This window comes from Epinephelus moara, chromosome 23 (genome assembly GCF_006386435.1).
Source record: "Epinephelus moara isolate mb chromosome 23, YSFRI_EMoa_1.0, whole genome shotgun sequence".
Taxonomy (NCBI): Eukaryota; Metazoa; Chordata; class Actinopteri; order Perciformes; family Serranidae; genus Epinephelus; species Epinephelus moara.
Window position 1 is genome coordinate 23,542,280 of NC_065528.1, and position 16,752 is coordinate 23,559,031.

At 43.5% G+C, this 16,752-nt stretch overlaps 1 protein-coding gene across 1 annotated transcript in view; it reads right to left on the reverse strand.

Annotated features, from left to right (window-relative positions):
• Nucleotides 1-16,752, reverse strand: part of sema3aa (sema domain, immunoglobulin domain (Ig), short basic domain, secreted, (semaphorin) 3Aa) — a 49,387-nt gene that overhangs the window by 19,102 nt on the left and 13,533 nt on the right. The window contains exons 2-3 of the mRNA XM_050036725.1: nt 7,090-7,250; nt 4,537-4,599 (exon numbers count right to left, since the gene is read on the reverse strand). Of these exons, the coding sequence (XP_049892682.1) occupies nt 4,537-4,599; nt 7,090-7,250 (224 nt within the window). The remainder of the gene's footprint in view (nt 1-4,536; nt 4,600-7,089; nt 7,251-16,752) is intronic.

The window sequence follows — 16,752 nt, forward strand, 5'->3', positions numbered from 1 at the left end:
ATTTTTATGAAAGCGATTGCATATGTTAGCATTAACCTCTGAAAAGCCTCCTTCATATCATGCAGTTTGAATTAAGTTTTATCCGTTATGAAAATAACATTGACACTTTTAATAGAGAAAGGCGCTGCTGTGATTGAATTGAAACTGGAGAGTAATAGGAAGCAGAGAATAATGGAGAATATAGGAGAGCTCTGTTGGAATTCCCTTTAAAGCAGGGACTTTCCAGTTGGATTGGAAAGGACTTATAAAAGTCTCCTTCAAGGAAATCCCACCTGTAAGTCAAATCAGGCAAATCTACCTCAGATCTTTAATGATCCATATGTTTGAATTTACCAAGGGTGTTTGGGTTGGCTCTCCAGCACATGCTGATAGTCCCAGCGGTGTCAGACTGTTTATTAGAGTGCTAATCAACGGGATTGGTTAATGTAGGAGGGTTATTAGCAGCCTCGAGGAGTTGATTTGGGCACATGTGTTTAAGAGATTAGGCTGGGGTTTGCCTTATTATACATACACGCTGAATATCCACCTCACAAATAAGTCGACATTTGCTCGGGGATTTGGAAACGCAGCGCACACATCAAATCTCATGCAGACGGCCAAATTACCCTTCATTCTTCCTCCCCTTTAACACATGTATCTCTTCAGGCTTCCAAACCTCACGAACATTTCAGTACGATGATTTGATGATGTCCCTCATATGAGACATAAATGGATTTGAGGCTTCCGCTGAGTTCAGGTTTGAGTGATGACATTTTCCAGTGCAACACCAAATTGACTCTGGGATCACACAGTGCACAGCCTCTCCAAAAAACAGAATTTCCTGCTATTATTCAGGGAGGCAGAAACTCATGTTTGAGCTCTGACTCTTTCACCTCCTTAGAAATCTGCTTAAAGGGAGAGTTCGATAATTTGAAAATGATGCTTAGTCACTGCTTCAGCAGGCAGCCTGCTAGCTTAACTTAGCATCAAGAATAAAATCAGGGGGAAACAGCCGCATCAAACCAAGAAGTAGTCACATTAATACCAAGCCCAGTTGCCGGAAAAAAATGTTGGCATTGTATGTTTCTACAAACTACAGGTACGTTACATTTGTATGTTTCACAGGTATCATATTAGCGTTTCTAAAGTGATGTAGTATATCAGCTGACATTTTCATTGGTAGGGTATCAATAAGTATGTCAATAACTTTAAGGTATTCACCGAATTAACCCAGTACGACCCTTTTTGCAATCAGATCTAAAAAAGATGACTCTGTGGCTTTGCCATCGTATGGCTTTGCTTGCAGCCAATCACCGCGAGTATTCCTCCTTTTAATGCGATGTGTGATTGGCCCACTACTCCAGTAGCAACAACCCACATAGTCTTTGGTGTGGTGAAGAGCGCAGTGTATTTGTCCAACACATTCTCACTCCGACCTCGTAACATATCTACGTTTGTTCATGGACCTTCCACGTCCAGATATTATGTGAACGGTACCCTGGGTGCGTTGGTTGTTGACGTTCTGGGACACCGTGTCAAGTTCTGCCTGTTACATGCATTGTCTTCTTTCAAAATACACATCTGTTTTCACAGGAAATTTACCGTTTACATACAGTCTCTATCAAAATAAACGGACTACGTCAGTACAACAGGAATTTACGTTTTTTTGCCTCCAACAACAAAAACACGTGGTTAGGTTTAGGAAAAAAGAACAGGGTTCGGCTTTAGAATCTTACAGGACGCGAACGCCGGTCTCCTGGGTGAAGATCACAGTTTGTTGAACCTATCCACCTAACCTACCGCCCGCCTTATTCGGAATTTTGCCATCTTAACTTTCAGTCTTGTCCTGCCAGGTCTCCCCTGACGCCGGCCGCTAATCTACCGGTGTTAAAGGACGGCTTTTTTGTCAGTGCCTGATGGCGCAAGTCCCTGCCCAAGCACTGGATTTCGACGACTTCGGATTGATTTGGCGGCGTTAGAAGTTCACTGTGCCGAGATGCTACCAAAATGTTCGAAAGTATGGCTATACTATATGCTTGTGGCGTCTGGTGGCATTTCACGCAACTGAATGCTTGTATTCACATAAAGAGTATCAAATGTTTGTAGACAGGGAGGAAGAAGACAATAAAAAGACCAACCATCGCTGTGTTACAGCTGCTTTTGTGGTTGCTGTCCCCAAACATAACCACAGTTAACAACAGTGTTGTTATTAACGTGACGTTTCGATGTATCCACTACATAATAACATACAAATGTAATGTATCTGGGGTTTGCAGAAATGTACAATGCCAACATTTTTTCTGGCGAATGGGTTCCAGCACCACAGATTTTCACTTTATGCTTTGGTTTTTGAATACATAACAATAAATAGGAGGTATAAACACAGTGTGTTGCCTTTGGACAGAGCCAAGCTAACTGTTACCAGTTATGTAAAGCTTTATGTAAAGCTGCGCTAACCAGCTCAGTCATGAGAGTGGTATCAACTAACTTTCAGCTAAGCATATTTCCCAAAATGTCCCAGTGTGCCCAAACCATACAGGCAGATACACTGATACACACTTCCAGTGGGTCATAAGTGATGATGAGGAGTCAATCCATTGACTTTTCAAGGAGAATCCTGCATAGTGTACCTTTAACCTCATGCTAGTAGTTTTAAGCTGACCAGGGATCATTCAACCATGCACCACCTTTCAACTGTGCATGTTATCATTAACCCACTACCCCAACAATGTTTGCACATTTTAGCCACAGGACTATTGCTGACTTTACAGAGGATGACCAAACTTGCATGATTCCTTGTGGCTGACCTCAACCCTGCACGTCTCTGCATCTATTTGACTGTGTAACTTAATGACTTTACCCTCTGTGTTTTCTGTCTCCCCCCCAACATCATTCTCACGACCTTATTATATGCATTTCACCAGCTCCTATAATCCCCCTCCAATGTCAGCTCTGTTTAGGATTTTACAAAGCTGTCTTCGAGTTAGACTCATTAGCTATGTGGTAGGTAGGTTGCACATAAACACTGACAGACGTTAGCTATGCGCGTCACTCAAACACGCGGCTCAGTCGTGCCCCCAGGTGAAAAACGGTCTCCCTGATCACAAACCATGTCATTATGTGAAAACCAAAACACCCGCAGAGGATTAATGAGTCATTATTGGATCAAACTAATGACTCACTCCGGACTGGGTATTGATGATGACTTTCCATGGGAGAAATGGGTGGACAGATTTGAATGTGGGTTTGTATATATTTGGATGAGTTGAGTGAATTCTGAGATTGAGCCGAAGCCTTTAATTGAATATGGAGAATGCATTAGACATGTAGGATAACTTTTATTCTTCCTTCAATATCTGGGAAAATATTCAGAAATGACATCAGGCGGCTCTACGAAATCCTGAATCCACACTCCAGTATCCGAGCCCTTTTGTTAGCTGAATCAAACGCAACAACCTGGGCCATGTTACACACTCATCCTGCCAAAGAGAATGATACAGCCATCAGGCATTTTGGAAGCGGGCAGCTGTTACATTTGTTCTGCGGCTGTAAATTGTGGTTTGGAGAAATGCATCACTTTGGGAGCTCTGAATGCTTTAGTAATGTCCTAATCAAGGCCTCTGCATGCTGCGCTCCGTCTCTGCTCTCACCGCCTCATTTTCAAGGGTAAACATTTTCACAGCTTGCAAATACCTCATCATTGTGTTTTGTGTGATTTTTCTGCCGCCAGAAATATTCTCTTTCCACTGTGCGAGGGCGCGAAGGTGTAGTGTTGCTTGTGTGGTTGCGGCGTTGTGTTTGCGCGAGAATCCCGGAAAGCTGGCGGTTGAGTTGGACGCCCAGCAAAAACCTCTGTGATTTAAAAGGGCTACGTAATTCTGGATAATCCCAAAACCCTGCAGCCGCCGCACTCCAGACTCATCCAGCCGTGAAATTAAGATCAGATACAACACAGAGTGGGCCTATCCAAACACAGAGATAACACACACCAACACCGCCGTGCACACGAGCAAAGCTGGTGGCATATAGTATGTGTTCAGCAAACTTGGGCAGAATGGCACATGTGAGCTAACACGTCGTGCCAGATAACGAGAACTCAAACACTCCCACATAAATATGCACACATGTGCACACTCTGAGGCACAAACATAAACATCCTCCTGACATTAGCGTCACAGCAGCAAATAACCTCTGTGGTAATGCGTCCTCGAGTGACTGAGACACTGTGTACACCTTAATGTGACCGCACATCTGTTGTACAACGTGTTTAGCTGCTGGTTTCCCTGGGGAACGGCCTACAGAGAGTACAGTGAGCCAGAGGTGAGATTCATCACTGTACTATCACTTTTATGTGAGCTAATTCCATTCCTCTGCTCTTGTACTTGTGTGGCCACTGGTACCGGGGCGACTCCTTCTACTGCTGCGATCAAAACATGCATTCCAGAGAAATTTGAAGACTTACATGGACGCGGGACAGACGTATAATTTGTTTAACAATAGAAGCAGAAATTGCAGGGAAGAGCTCATACGATGATGCCATCGTGAACGTGGACTTACCCCGAGGTCTTTCCCTGCCCACTTGCATTCGTCCCTCTTGGAGGGGGTGGCGGGCCACGCGATCTGTGCACATGAGAGAAAGACAAAGTCATACTATGCCGGAGGAGGAGAGAGGAGATTTCACATGTTGTTGAGTGAGTCAATGCAGTGAATCAGAGAGGGATACAGATTTGTGTCATTCCAGGAGAATGACTTTGGATTTGTCATGTTTTATTTTGAAATTCTTTGTTTACTCACTTCCTTATTTCCCTCTATACACCCTGCTCATAGCATCAGTGTTGCGTGTCCGTATGATAAACACGGTACGGCCTTTCAACATTAAAATGATGACTGCATCAAAGTGGAGAAGGTGAATGAAAATGAGGAGACACAAGTTAAAAGTGTGCTGTGTTTATGTGAAATTGGATAAGTTAAAGCCCGTAAAAACACCTTGGAATATCACCCTCTTCTCTTCCTGAGTCGATATAGACAGTTTATAAAGTCCAAATATGGGTTCTGGTTCAAATTATGGCATTTTAAAAAGTTAAACTCTTCTCTTCAGCTCAAATCCTGAACATATGGTTGTAGTTTTCACTTCAAATATTAAAAGAAAGTTCGCTTTCACTGCTTTAGTTTGGACTCATTGTGAAGTAAATAATGGCTTTGTACTGTCCTTAAGGCGAATCTATCTGTGGCCCCTGGTGTCACATGGATTATAAACACACACATGTGTAAGGGAGTGATTATGTACTCAAAAATTGGGTGCGTTTGAACTCACTTTCTCGCTGGTGGCCACACAGATGTGGACGGACAAAGGAAATGTATGCACACGCATGCACGTGCATTATTACGTCCATATAATACGCACACATTCCTCATTCTATTCCTAGACTTTATCTCCTCTCTGGATCAGCTGAGTTTTCCTCTCCTGGGAATGTGCGCTGCACATTTCAGGGTAATTACATTAGATTTGCTTAATCACTGCTTTTTGGCCTTTATCTGATAATGATGCAAAGATCAGAACAAAAGAGCGAGAAAAGGGAAGAAGAGAGAATACACATCCGAGCCAAGGGCGAAAAGAATTCACTCTTTCTCGCTTTCTCCGTCTCTCGCTGCATTGACTATGTATTTTTCAGCACTTTCATTCCCCCGCTCGGCTCTCTGCAGCCTGCAGGCAAGTCTGTGTCAGTCTGTGTCTGTGATAGCAGCTCCAATCTGATAAAGAGACTGTTAACCTAGTCCAGGTGGAGTAATGGAATTATGGACAGCCCTGTCTGGACCAAGACAGACAGTGGGAGGGAGGGAGGAAGAAGAGGTGGTGTAATGGACTCCAGAGGGAGCAGCGGGGAGAGGAGAGGAGAGGAGAAGAGAGGAGAGGAGAGGAGAGGAAAAGGGGGAAAGGAAAAGGAAGGAAGAAAAGGGGAGGAGACAAAAGAGGAAAGAAGAGAGGAAGAGAGGAAAGAGAAGGGTGAAGAAGAGGCAGGAAAGGGGAGGAGATGACAGGGACGAGGGGAAGAAAGGAGAGGAGAGGAAGAAAGGAAAAGGGAGAGGAGACAAAGAGGTTTGGTTTTAAAAGGGGAAAGAAGAGGAGAGGGGAGAGAGATGAGAAAACAGGGGAGGAGAGGGGTGGAGAAGAGAGGAAAATGGAGGAAAGGGGAGGGGAAGGGTGAAAAACAGGGAGGAAGGGGGAGGAGAGATGAGACGAGAGGAGGAGAAAGGAAAGAAGAGAAGAGGAGAGGGAAGAATAGGAAAGGAAAGGGAAGAAAGGAGAGGATGAAAGGAAAAGGGAGCAAAGACAGAAGAGGAAAGAAGAGGAGAATGGACAGAAGAGAAAACAGGGGAGGGTGGGGGAGGGGAAAGGTGACGAGGAGGGAGAAAGGGGAGGAGATGAGAGAGATGAGAGGACAAGGAAGGAGAGAAGAGAAGAGAAGAGAAGAGATGAAAAGAGGAGAGGAGGGGAGAAGATAGGAGAGGGGAGGAAAAGGGAGGAAAGGGGTGAGGACGACGAGAAGAAGCGAGGGGAGAGATGAGAAAATAGGGGAGGAGAGGGGTGGAGAAGAGGGGGAAAGGGAGGAAAGGGGGGGTGAAAAAGAGGGAGGAAGGGGGAGGAGATGAGAGGAGAAGAAAGGAAAGAAGAGATGAGGACAGGAGAAGAAAGGAGAGGAGAGGAGAGGAGAGGAGAGGAGAGGAGAGGAGAGGAGAGGAGAGGAGAGGAGAGGAAGCAGAGGAGGAAAGGAAAAAGGAGGAAATACAGTAGAGGAAAGAAGAGGAGAATAGACAGAAGACAAAATAAAGGGAGGAGGGGGAGAAGAGGAGAGGAAAAGGGAGGAAAGGGGAGGGGAAAGGTGAAGAGGAGAGAGACAGGGGAGGAGATGAGAGAGATGAGAAGAGAAGGAAGAAGAGAAGAGAGGAAAAGGGAGGGAAGGAGAGGAGACAGAAGAGGAAAGAAGAAGAGAGACGAGAGGATAAGAAAGGAGAGAAGAGAGGAGGACTGGAGAGGAGAGGAAGAAAGGAAAAGGGAGAGGAGGAGAGGAAACTCTAACCCAAATAAAGCTGAGTACATCTGTATTTTACCATTTTGTGGTCTCTGTTGATGTTGACGAGGTCGAATGAGAAGATGTGGTCTTCGGCTCCGACCAGTAGTCTCCCTCGCTCCTCGTCCAATAGGAAAGCGTCGTAGCTCGAGCTGTTGGCCAAGCCGTTGAAGGTGACGAGGTTACTGGACTCTAACATCTCTGGAAGAGAAGGAGGAGGAGAAGTTGGCGTCGATGACGTACAGGGACGGCTTACAAAGAGTTTGAAAACTGAAGTTAGTGAAGCTGGTGTGAAAATAAATAAATCAGTGCTCCTCAATCAGTCCCCTTTTTCCATGTTTCCTTAATTGCTTTTCCACACACACGTTTGCACACACTTCCATACAGACACACGTCAGTCAGGTATAGCGTGAGACGTTTGAAGTGAACACAGCATGCCCCAATCAGGGACACAGTTCAGACTGTTCAGCCGTGTGATTGGTTGAATAATTCATACCGAGTCAGGGCCAGGGGAGACACTGTGTGTGTAAGTACGTGTGTGTGTGTGGCCTGTAGCTGTAAATGGGTTATTATGTAAATCAGCACTGACAAATGTGAGTCTTTAAGTGTATACTAACATTATAAGGGTAAATGGAAAACAAGCATTATGTATGGGCTGAAGTCTAACCAGACCTCTGATGGTTAGTTAACTTTTAACCACCACAGACGAGTTTCATCCGCTCTGATGTTACATTAACAAAGAACCAAACTCCCTTCCTGAGACCAAGTTATCCCCCTGACTGAATTTGGCTCCAGTGAACCCTGTCAGACAAAACAGTTCATTTATATTCATATATAATTTTACATTAGCTGAACCAATGTCAGGAAGTAGTGAACATGTAATTAAACTTGTAGTTCAGCTACATTCACGTGTTCTGGGTCATAAAAGTAAAGGACTGATCTTTTGTTTGCATTTTATCATTGCTTCTATACTGTTATTAAACCCCTTTTGACCATGATCAATCAGTATTGATTGTTGCAATTTATTAAATGTTCAGAGAAGTTGCTGTAGGCTGTTTTGCCCGGCTATAGTAACCCTGCTCGGTGCAGTGCACCCACCAAGACTCTAGTTTCTGGATGGCAGGTGTGTGACTGATGGACAGTATATACAAAACAAAAGCGGACATTCCTGCACTTTCCCATGAATAATGGGGTATTTTTTGTTTTATGACCTGAGAACAAGTGGGAACTTTTTGCAATAAACTCAACTGAGTGGCGTTTTTTTGTTTGCATGCAAATTCACAATTGGGTCATTTTTTACTAAGTAGCTTAAGTTAACTAAACTCTAATCTCTCAAGACAGATTCTGCAATTTACATTATAGAATCTGTCGGCAGCCCTGTGTGAAAGGCGATTAGAGAGTGGGGGAGGGCGGGGCTTTGAGTTTGAACGATGCTGCGCTTTAGCCAATTACAATGGAGGGGGCGTGGCCGAGACGTGCAGGTGTACCTACAGAAACAGCAAGCTCTGCGTCCATAGCGATGTCTTAGTTACAACATGATTGAGCTAACTGGAGTAGTTTCATGTCGTATCCGACAACGGGAGGTTTTTAAAAGATGACGTCCTGATGTTAGCTTTGCTAACTGTCCCTGTCAGCTGCAGCCACTGATGCTTTCTAGACATCGTGATTTCCCATAACTGAATAAATACCACACATAGCAACACAAGACTGCTTTGCTAGCTCAATCATGTTGTAACTAAGATATCCGCTGGAAACACGGCGATTCCCTGGGGGCACCGCTGGAAGTGAAGGGCGTGAGCGATCGCCGAGGCCCCTGCACTTCCGTTAGTTGAAAAACTCCGGGCTGCGCCTCCAGAGGTAAAGGAAGAAATTTTTTTTTTTTTTTTTTTTTTAAACCGATGGATTTCCAGATTGACTAAACTATAAATCTCTTTGCTGTGGTCCAGCTACTTCCTGTGTGAAGTAATTGGTAGCGTGCAAAACTAAACTTTCAAAGTAACTTCCCCAACACTGAGCATAACCATATTTCCGAAGACAATTAATTGGCAACCATTTAGACCAGTGGTTCCCAACTGGTCCAGCCACAGGGTCCAGATTTCTTCTTAGTCGTTAGTTCAAGGTCCACAGAGTTTAATACATTCAGGGTCATACTTGTATTCTGCCATGTCATCGAGCTACTTTGCTGTCTCTGTGAAGCAGCTGTCCAGTAGTCACTCACTCTACAACATCAAACTGTACTTCAAAATGAAAGCTCTGTGCTGGATATTCACTATACTTCAAATAAAATGTGTTTGGAACAAACTTGACACGTTGGCACGTCACCTATGGTCCATTTAGAATGAACCCACGACCCACTTTTGGAACCACTGATTTAGATGATTAATTTCTTTAGCAAGCATTGTCTTGTTCTAGCTTTTAAAATTAAAGGAGTTAAGGAGTCTGGGAAACTGTGACAAGCTGTTTTCACTATTTTACTATTTTGTAGACTAAACAATGATCAAATAATCAAGTAAAAACAACAAGCCATAGACTATAAAATATTCAAAATGATCATTAGTTGCATTCCTCAACAGTATAAAAAATTTACACCATTGATACTACTGTACAAACCACTAGAGGTGTGAGAAAATATTGCTACACTTGTTGTGACACAACACTAAATGACAGAATAGATTGAGTTCCACTGACTTCTAAAACTACATATCAACATCCCCAAAACAACATATATTACCGTCCTACCAGTCACAGTTTTAAACACGTCCTTAAGTTATGAAATTCTTGCAATTACGCTAAAAACTTTGTGGTTAGGTTTCCAAAATCCCTGTGGTTTGGCTTTCGATAAGTACTTCTGATACTAACATAACATCACATACATCATGTAGCGTAATGTACTACACATACTAGAATACTATGCTACGTTGTTGCTTAATAAAGACCTCACTGACTTTGGGGCACAAACACTGCTCTCTGGGTGAAAGTCCTGTCTGTTTGACCAATCCACCACCCCTCCATCCAAACCCTATGTGGGCTTCTTCCATCTTTACACAACATCACACTGACTTTGTCGCCTTTTCTACTATGTCACCTTACTTCCTCCTCTGCTCCTGTAATAATTTCTACGGCCACTACAGAGCACCAGTAGTCACGAAGGAGTCATAAAGGGCGCACCACTAACACCACCATCATAAAATTATTCCAAGAGCACTTATCCTGTTAGGGGTTGCAGGGTGCTGGGGCCTATCCCAGCTGACATTGTGCGAGAGGCAGGGCAGAATATCACAGGGCTGACACACAGAGACAGACAACCATTCACACTCACATTCACACCTACAGACAATTCAGAGTCACCAATTAACCTGCATGTCTTTGGACTGTGGGAGGAAGCCGGAGTACCCAGAGAAAACCCGCGTTGACACCGGAGAACATGCAAACTCCACACAGAAGGGCTTCCCCACCCCGGGTTTGAACAAGGAACCCTCTTGCAGTGAGGCGACAATGCTAACCACTGCACCAACGTGCCGCCACATCCTAAAATTTGATTTTTTTAAAATTACAATATCGCAATATATCGCAATGTGGCCTATTGAATACGGTTGGTAAATCACCAGAGACCCCACGATACGATTTTATCACGATACTGACATGATGCAATATTATTGCGACTTTTAATGTTGAGTATTGGGATTGCCACAGTTCGATAACCTTCATTGCAATAAATTGTATCTAGTGGACTGAAAAAGCAATTTATTTTATTCTTCTACCAGGCTACCAAAAGTTCAATTTGTATTTGCAGTATTAATGATTCAAATAATAAAAAAACCCAATACTTTACATCCACGTATTGATACAATATTGCCACACAAAATAGCATGATACTTTGCTGTATCGATTTTTCTCCCCGCCCCTAATGTTCAATCATAACCCCTGTATAGTGATACCTATCGTATCGCCAGATTCTTGCCGATACACAGCCCTAATAAAGACATTTTATTAGTTACTGTTCTTCCTCTAATATCATCTAATTACTCCATATTTCTATGGTAGAGAAGTTGTCCAAATATTTTAGTCTTTAATTATAATTCAGAACAAAACAATGGAATATCTGAGCTAACTGAATCACAGCCTCTATACTGTGTAAATTGTCAATCAAGAGAGACTCGTTTTTCCTCACACAGAGTAGATTTCTCTAAAAAATATTATAATAATACTACTAACATCTGTTTTCCAATTAAACGAACAGAATCTGAATTAACCCTTTCACCATTTGCCTCTGGTCGGTCCAATGGATACAGAACATGTGCTTTACATTTTCACCACAGGTACAGTCTTCTAATACATCAGCCTCACTATCACACTACATCATCCATCATCATCAGTGTCACCGTACAGCATGGACACACGCAGGCACACAATATAGAAACCAGAACACATGTGCACACAAACACGTATGTACTGTATGTATATATTTATAGACACACGCACGCACACACAGTCCGGCGGATTGTGATCTCTCTGCTCTCCCCACAAAGCTCTGATTGACGGGCTGCTATAGGAGCCATCTGCGCCCACTCACAGTGTGTAAGATCTTGGACATCTGTGTCTACATAAAAGAAGGGATTGATGGCAGGGGAGATGGAGGAAGTGGTGTGTCAACCGTGTCTGTGTGTCGAGTACCGGTGGGGTGGTGGAGAACCGTGAGAGGGAGTGGTCGTCACCTAATAAAAACGGTTGCAGCTCATCTGCGTCAGTTGGATTCTGAGGCTGAGGAAATGGAGTGGGTGGGTGTGGGCATGAATGGAGGTCTGTGGATGTGTGTTTGTAGCGTACCACAGATGGGTTGAGCGTATGTGTGTGGGTTTCAGAGTGTGTGTAGGTATCTTTTTTCCACACTGGCCATTAAACGCACGCCGACATCCTGGCATTCACATTTGTACACACTCGTAAGGCTGCTACCACAGGGAGACAAACCGACAATACTCAAATGATCATGACAAGGAATTAAACACTCAAGATAAGAAGCGTCGTCAGAGCCGTTTCATTATCGTGTGGTAGCCAATCAGATAGCCTCTTATTCTCAGTTTACCAATCAGACATGACATCGTATCGGGTCAGGAAATGAGTTAGAGGAGGGAGGCAAGGAAATGTGATTTCCAGCCGACAGAACACCAGAGGAGGTCCTCTAATGTTTCAGCTATGAAGTAACGAAAAAAGACATGGATGTGGCAGAGGGCCAGGGTGGGCATAAAAATGGGAATGGAATGTAAAAATAAATACTTTTGGGCTGTTGAAAGATGAGAAAGAAACAAAAAGGAAAGCAAAAATGGCAGAAATTGAGACACAATTGCAAACAGTCAATAGCAAATAAACAAACCGGGGACAAATAACAATGAGCCTCATTCAACAACCACCCTGAAGACGAAATCACTTCCCAAAACCCACTCAAGGCAGTTTTCACAAAGATTCAGACATTCACCAGTGTTTTCCTATTTGGGATTTTTTTCTTAGGTAAGATCAGAATCTAAGCATACTCACACTAACATTTTGTGCTGACATGTTTGTGCAAAATTGCTGGTTTTGTGTTTTCTTCAATTCTACAGTTGAATAATATTTTTGGATTTAAAATACAATAACAGTTTTGACCACATGTGACAGGCTTACAGATAACAAGGTGTCAAAAACGTCTGGAATAGTCTGAAACTTTGCGAAGATAACCCCCCAAAAGTCGAGTGCCAGACATGCCAAAGGAAACTAGTACGTCACAAAACCACAACAAGCTCACCTTAAAACTTCTTCTAGCTTTTATAGCTAATGTCACTGCAACCTGCATGGCATGCTAATAAAGATTAGCAACGAGACGCAACTCCTTGCAATGAGCCTTTCTGCAACGTTCTAAAACCCTGCCGGTTCACACCAATGCAACTAGGTGAGATGGTGTATCATCCCTATGCAACAACTCTCTGTACTTCTGTTCTGATTTGCAGCTTTTCAGGCTTATTTTGTGGCTGAATATAATTTGTAGCTTCTTAATATACGAATGAGGATAGTGATAGTGAGATACTGGCTACAGCTGCATTTGTAGTAGTGATGAAACGAGCATCAGATGGACTGTAATCATAAATAAATACGTCACAATAATAAGCCAATTAATCAGTCAATGAGAACGCAAAAGCACACACAGCGAGCAGTAACGTTGACCCACCGTCTGATACTGGCACACCATGAGGATGGAAACAGAGGGCTCGGCGGGGACGGAGCAAATACGCCGTCTGTGGTCATTTTGACTTGACCAGCAGACTTCACTACAAGCTGACTGGCTGTAGAAACAGGTGATGTGCTTTACGTTCTAAAACCAGCCACTGGCGATTTGACCAGCAGAGTTGTAGGTGACACCATCAGTCGGCTTGAGTCGAGCTCACTAGGGCCAGTTCACACTGCTGCAACTTTTGTCTGCAACGTTCTACAATGGTTTTGTCTCGTAGCGAATCTTTGGTCTGAACTGGGCTTCATGTGCATTGACTTATGTCCTCACCTGTTATTCACCCCCCCAACACTAAAATTTCAGTTCACATCAATTATGTTAATTGGTAACCACTTCATCAAATTATTAGTGATTGATCATGCTACTTAAAGGCCCTAAGTAAGCCTAAATATTTCTGCACCCTGAGTCTACTTGTGACCTGAGGATGTAGCTTCCAGGACCATCAATTTCCAGAGGGTAGCAAGGGCAAGTCTCTTTGCCTCAGATTTGAGATTGAAACTTTTTTTTAAGCATCATTAGTGGTGCACCACTCTCTGGAGTGATGGTATCCCATGCATCATTTGTTTCGTTATCTTGTTCCCACTACTGAAGTGTTCACGTTAAGATTCTCAGCCCTCCAAATCATGGTCATCTTACGTGCTATATCGTAGGCAACTGGACTTGCTTGAGTTTCTTGAAGATGTTTCGCCTCTCATCCAAGAGACTTCTTCTTCAGTTCTGTGCATCGATGGTGAAATGAATCTGTCCCACTCTCTCAATGAGCAGCTGGTTCTGAGCCCTGTGAAGGATTGCTGCAACCCAAGCGTAAGCTGTTTGGAATGATGCTGTGTTGCCTGCATCTCAAATTGAAACGCAGGTGGTTCCTGTAATCAGCCAGCTTCTTCGACGTTGATTCGAATTCCCGTATCGGTCAAAGGGCGCTCTTCCCAAATTGTTTCGCAACATGTTGGTGAAGATTCTCGGTCATCTAGGTCATGGTGACGTTGACATTACACCTCTCATCCAAGAGGTTACACATCTTCAAGATACTCAAGCAAGTCCAGATGCCTCCGATAAGCACTCAAGAACTCTACTTCAGAAAAACTGGAAGTTGTTTTTTCACGTATGGAGTCCAGCGCTCCACCTTCTTTGGACATTCGTTTGGGCATTCTTGACTTCATTCTTTTAACTTTTCAGTTTCTGTGTGCGCACTGCCCTGCAGTCTCATGACCTTTTTGAAGGACTGGCTGGAAGATTCATCATTATGAAAAAAAATCACAGGTGAAAACAGTTTTGCGGTTAAAGTTCACATCATGACTCTGATGTGAACTTTTCTTGGAACAAATTTCATAAAAAAACTTGGGAAGATATTGGTAAACAAGGGCCCAGTAGCCTTAGGATAGACTTTTCTTAACTCCTCTTTCCTTCTATCTTGGCTCGACATATAACAACCTGTATCATCTGAAAGTGCGCCTGAAGCTGAACCCAGGGAATGTGGTGCAATACGGCCCGTCACGAAAGGTTTCCCCCAGATGGCCCAGAGAAGAGAAAACACACGCGCATATTTCAACACGTGGCGATCTCTGACAAAGACACGGTGGCCTGCACACCCAAATACACACAGAGACGCTTTATCTGAGCTGGGATCTGCTGTGGTTTGGAGAATTGGAGGAACTGGGCGTGAGCACCTAAGGACCTCTAACCTAAACACAGACACGCTCGTTTGGAAATGGGAGCATGGGCAGATACCGAGCGCACAGAGCTGCACGGCTCATACAAAATACAATAACCAAGCAGAGGACAAGCGTAGAATAACATACACACACACGGGCAAAGCAGGATCAACATGAATCCACTGGGCTCTGCTTTGAAAATGCAACCCTTAAAGTGACATGCATATATTAATATTGACCCAAATGTTTACACCGCATCAATTCTCCCTCAACACACACACACACACACCCACATACACACACACACATGCACGCACACATACTTCCCAGACTAAGTTGTAATCCAATCAGTTTTTCTGCTTATGCAGCATGAACTCGTCGAACAGTGAGCGCACTCAGCAGCTTCCACCTCTAACACACACATGCACACCCTGAACACACATACAGACACATTAAAACACACCTCCTCTCATGTACGCACCCCCCCTCACCGCACACAGTCTGCTTACACTGGCCACTGGATACACAGAGACATTTAAACACATAAACTCATGTGCGCGTGATGTGCATTCCTCTCACTTCACATACACATGGCTGCACACACTCTGCTCAGTCCACTTCCATCGCACTTTCTCTGGTTACACACATCCTCTGTCTGCTCCTTTTCACTCACACATTCTGTTTTTTTACACATTAAAGTGCACGCCACACGTCCAGGCACAGCGGCCTGTGCTAACAGCTGCAGACATACATGCAAACACACACAGATGCAAATATGTAGACACACACATATGTATCCATTGCCTGGGCTCAACTGGAGTTTAGTTAACATGTGGTTGAAAGATTAAAGTTTTATCATATCTTATGTATGTATCACGGGGTAACGGTCCATCAATCTTGATCTATGTGTTGACTTAATTATCAGTTAACATCATCTATGCAAAGTGAAAACATCAATTAATATTATTATCTTTAGAATTCTTTTATTTTGAAATTCTGTGGTACAGTCAAACAGCAGGCAGATGGCAAACCACCAAACAAAGGAAGATGAGGATAACGTTCCTGTTCGGGAATAAATCAGCAGAGTAAAAAGAAAATACTGGTCAACGCATGCCATATGTAAACTAGAGTTGGGTCAATTCTAGTCTTGCCGGTCCGGTCCAGTGGACAAGCTTATAAAACCAACACATTCTCACTCTGACCTTGTCACATATTGATGTTTGGTCATGGACTTTCCACATCCATGTACAGCTTAAAAGGTACCCTGGATGCATTGGTTGTTGACGTCCTGGAACACCATGTCAAGTTCTGCCTGTTACATGCACTGTCTTCTTTCAAAATACACTTCCGTTTTCACAGGAAATGTTCTGTTTACATACAGTCTCTTTCAAAATAAACGCACTACGTCAGTACAACAACGCAAATTGACGTTTTGTTTCCTATATGCAAAACAAAAGCACGTGGTTAGGTTTAGGAAAAAGAACATGGTTTGGCTTTTGAATCTTTTGGGATGTGCTCTCCTGGGTGACAGTTGGTGTTTGTTGGACCTATCCACCACCCCTCCCGCCTGCCCTACTCAGATTTTCGCCAGCTTAACTTTTGTTCTTGTTACACTGCATGATGCTGCTGAGCACTGTTATACTATGTCGCCCACCAGTCGTGTATCATGTCACACTAAAGGATGGCTTTATTCATCAGTGTCTGATGCCGCAAGTCAGTGCCCAAGCACCGGATTTCGCTGACTGCGGAGTGAGACTGGATTGATTAAACCAGTTTGACTTTATGCAAACCG